This window comes from Homalodisca vitripennis, chromosome 5 (assembly GCF_021130785.1).
Source record: "Homalodisca vitripennis isolate AUS2020 chromosome 5, UT_GWSS_2.1, whole genome shotgun sequence".
Lineage (NCBI taxonomy): Eukaryota > Metazoa > Arthropoda > Insecta > Hemiptera > Cicadellidae > Homalodisca > Homalodisca vitripennis.
Window position 1 is genome coordinate 97,138,550 of NC_060211.1, and position 2,107 is coordinate 97,140,656.

A 2,107-nucleotide genomic window follows, 5' to 3' on the forward strand; every position below is an offset into this window, starting at 1 on the left:
CTGACGAGACCATGTTGTATTTATAATACGTCGTCTCATTAATTTCATTACGATTTGGTTTTAGCCGAATTGTAATCTCCCTTTCTATCATAATCAATCGACTTTGATTCATCTGCTACTTTAATTCGCTCTCCCTTTTTGCCGAGCGTAGAATTCTAACCCGTATCGTGTAACTCGAAGTCATCGTTAAGGGACGTTAATTTAACAGTTTTATTAAACAGTAAAGTTTCGTACGCAGAATTCCATAGAACACTGGAACCGCTATAGCTGCGTCCACACTGGCCGAACAATGTTCGCCGAACAATATCCGCTGAACATTTTTTGTGTGGCTTCGACAAACGTTCTTGGAGCGATGGTGGGGGTAGCGCGCCACCATTTTTGTTCAGCCTAAATGTTCGCTCACAGAGCGAACTTTTGTTTAGTCTGGAGCTAGAAATCTTGCGCGTCGCAACCCTTGCAGCTAGTTTCTTGTGTTTTACTGTGTGTATAGAGAATTGTGACATGAGTTGTCAACAGTTGTGGGACCGTGAAAAGAGTCTTACTTTGATAAAGCTGTATGAACAGCACAGTTTACTGTGGAATCCTTGGGAAGAGAGCTACAAAATGAAAAATAAAAGAAACGATAGTCTAAAAGTAATTGCTACAGAAATTGGCGCTGACGTTGAAGTTGTGAAGAACAAAATTGATAGTTTGCTGTCTCAGTACAGATGGGAGAAAAAAATTGCCGAGTCGAAGTCTGGTATGGGCTCGGACGAGAAGAAAACACAGTGGTTGGGTTTGAAGCACTTTGCGTTTTTGAATGATAAATTTACACCAAGGCCCACTTACGCCTTCAACCCCAACAAGAAGTCATAGAAGATAGTTATCAACAAGAAGATATGATAGAAGATGAAAAAGAAGATGAAGAACAAGTTGGAGTGCCATCGTCCGCATCAAAATACGAATACAAAATACCTGCAAAAAATGTTCCAGCCTTTAATATTATGAAAAGCTGCTATAATGCACTCAAGGAAGGATCAACAAGAGACGCTTTGTCTATTTATGGCGAATATATTGCCAGTAGACTGAAAAATATTCGCAATCGAAGAAGACAACTGATTCTTATGAATAAAATTGGCAACCTTCTGTTTGAGGCAGAAATTTAAGAAGAAGATGAAATTTCTTACACCAGATCGTCTAGTTCTCGTGCGTCAGCAACAACTGATCCAGGACTACCACTTCACCACCCCACTTTGGATGCAGGAGAAGGAAACTCACTCGCAGCCTTCGTACATGACATATACCCAGCTAAGTGGTATTGACATAAACTAACCATGACATGTGTCCACTTCTTGGTTTTTCCTTTTAGAAAACTATTTTGTATTTCATTAAATATTTTCATATTTTTTGCTTTTCCTTTAGGGCAAATTACAACAGCTAACTAGAATTTAGTTATTTTTGTTTTCATTGTGAATTGAGGGTATTCAGATGTTTACAATGTCATACAGATCGAGATTATATATTTTATGTTACACTTGTGTCGTTGAATTATGTAATATGTCACTCGATATCTATTATTATAACACCGTTTATGGCTTATTGTTTGTAATAAAAGTTTGATTTTATTTACAAAGTAATATTGTTTTTAATATTTTTTCATCCCCAACAATCAATAACTTGTTAAGCAATTTCGCCAGAACTAAAATGTTGTTTTCATGTCTTTTAAGTAGATTTCTTAATGTTTTTTATACGCCATGTACACAGTGTGTTTAATCTATATTCACACTGTGGAGAAATCAAGTCAATACAATGTTAACGAACTGACTTATTGTTAGTGTGCCAACCCTTAGACAGATAGGTGTAGGTTCAAATTCCAGAATATTATTTAAAATTCACCCAAGGTCATCACTAACATAAAAAAATCAATAAATATTGTGACATATATGTTAAGGCAATAATCAGTAAAATTAATATTCCTTTTGTATGCTTGGTGTTTAATGAGTTATAAAAGAATATAGAAACAATAGCAATCATAGTTAAAAAGAAATTTAAGGCCTCAATTTCCAGGGCAATACCTAAATAAAAAGTAGTTAATTGATAAACTTTACTTATAAAAACTTACAGAAAA

The 2,107-nt window shown here is 35.3% G+C and overlaps 1 protein-coding gene across 1 annotated transcript; it reads left to right on the plus strand.

Annotated features, from left to right (window-relative positions):
- The first annotated feature begins 501 nt into the window (after positions 1 to 501).
- On the plus strand, positions 502 to 855 carry LOC124363559. Its single transcript, XM_046818812.1, has one exon. It carries the CDS (start codon positions 502 to 504, stop codon positions 853 to 855), a length of 354 nt encoding a protein of 117 aa, XP_046674768.1.
- The last annotated feature ends 1,252 nt before the right edge of the window (positions 856 to 2,107 follow it).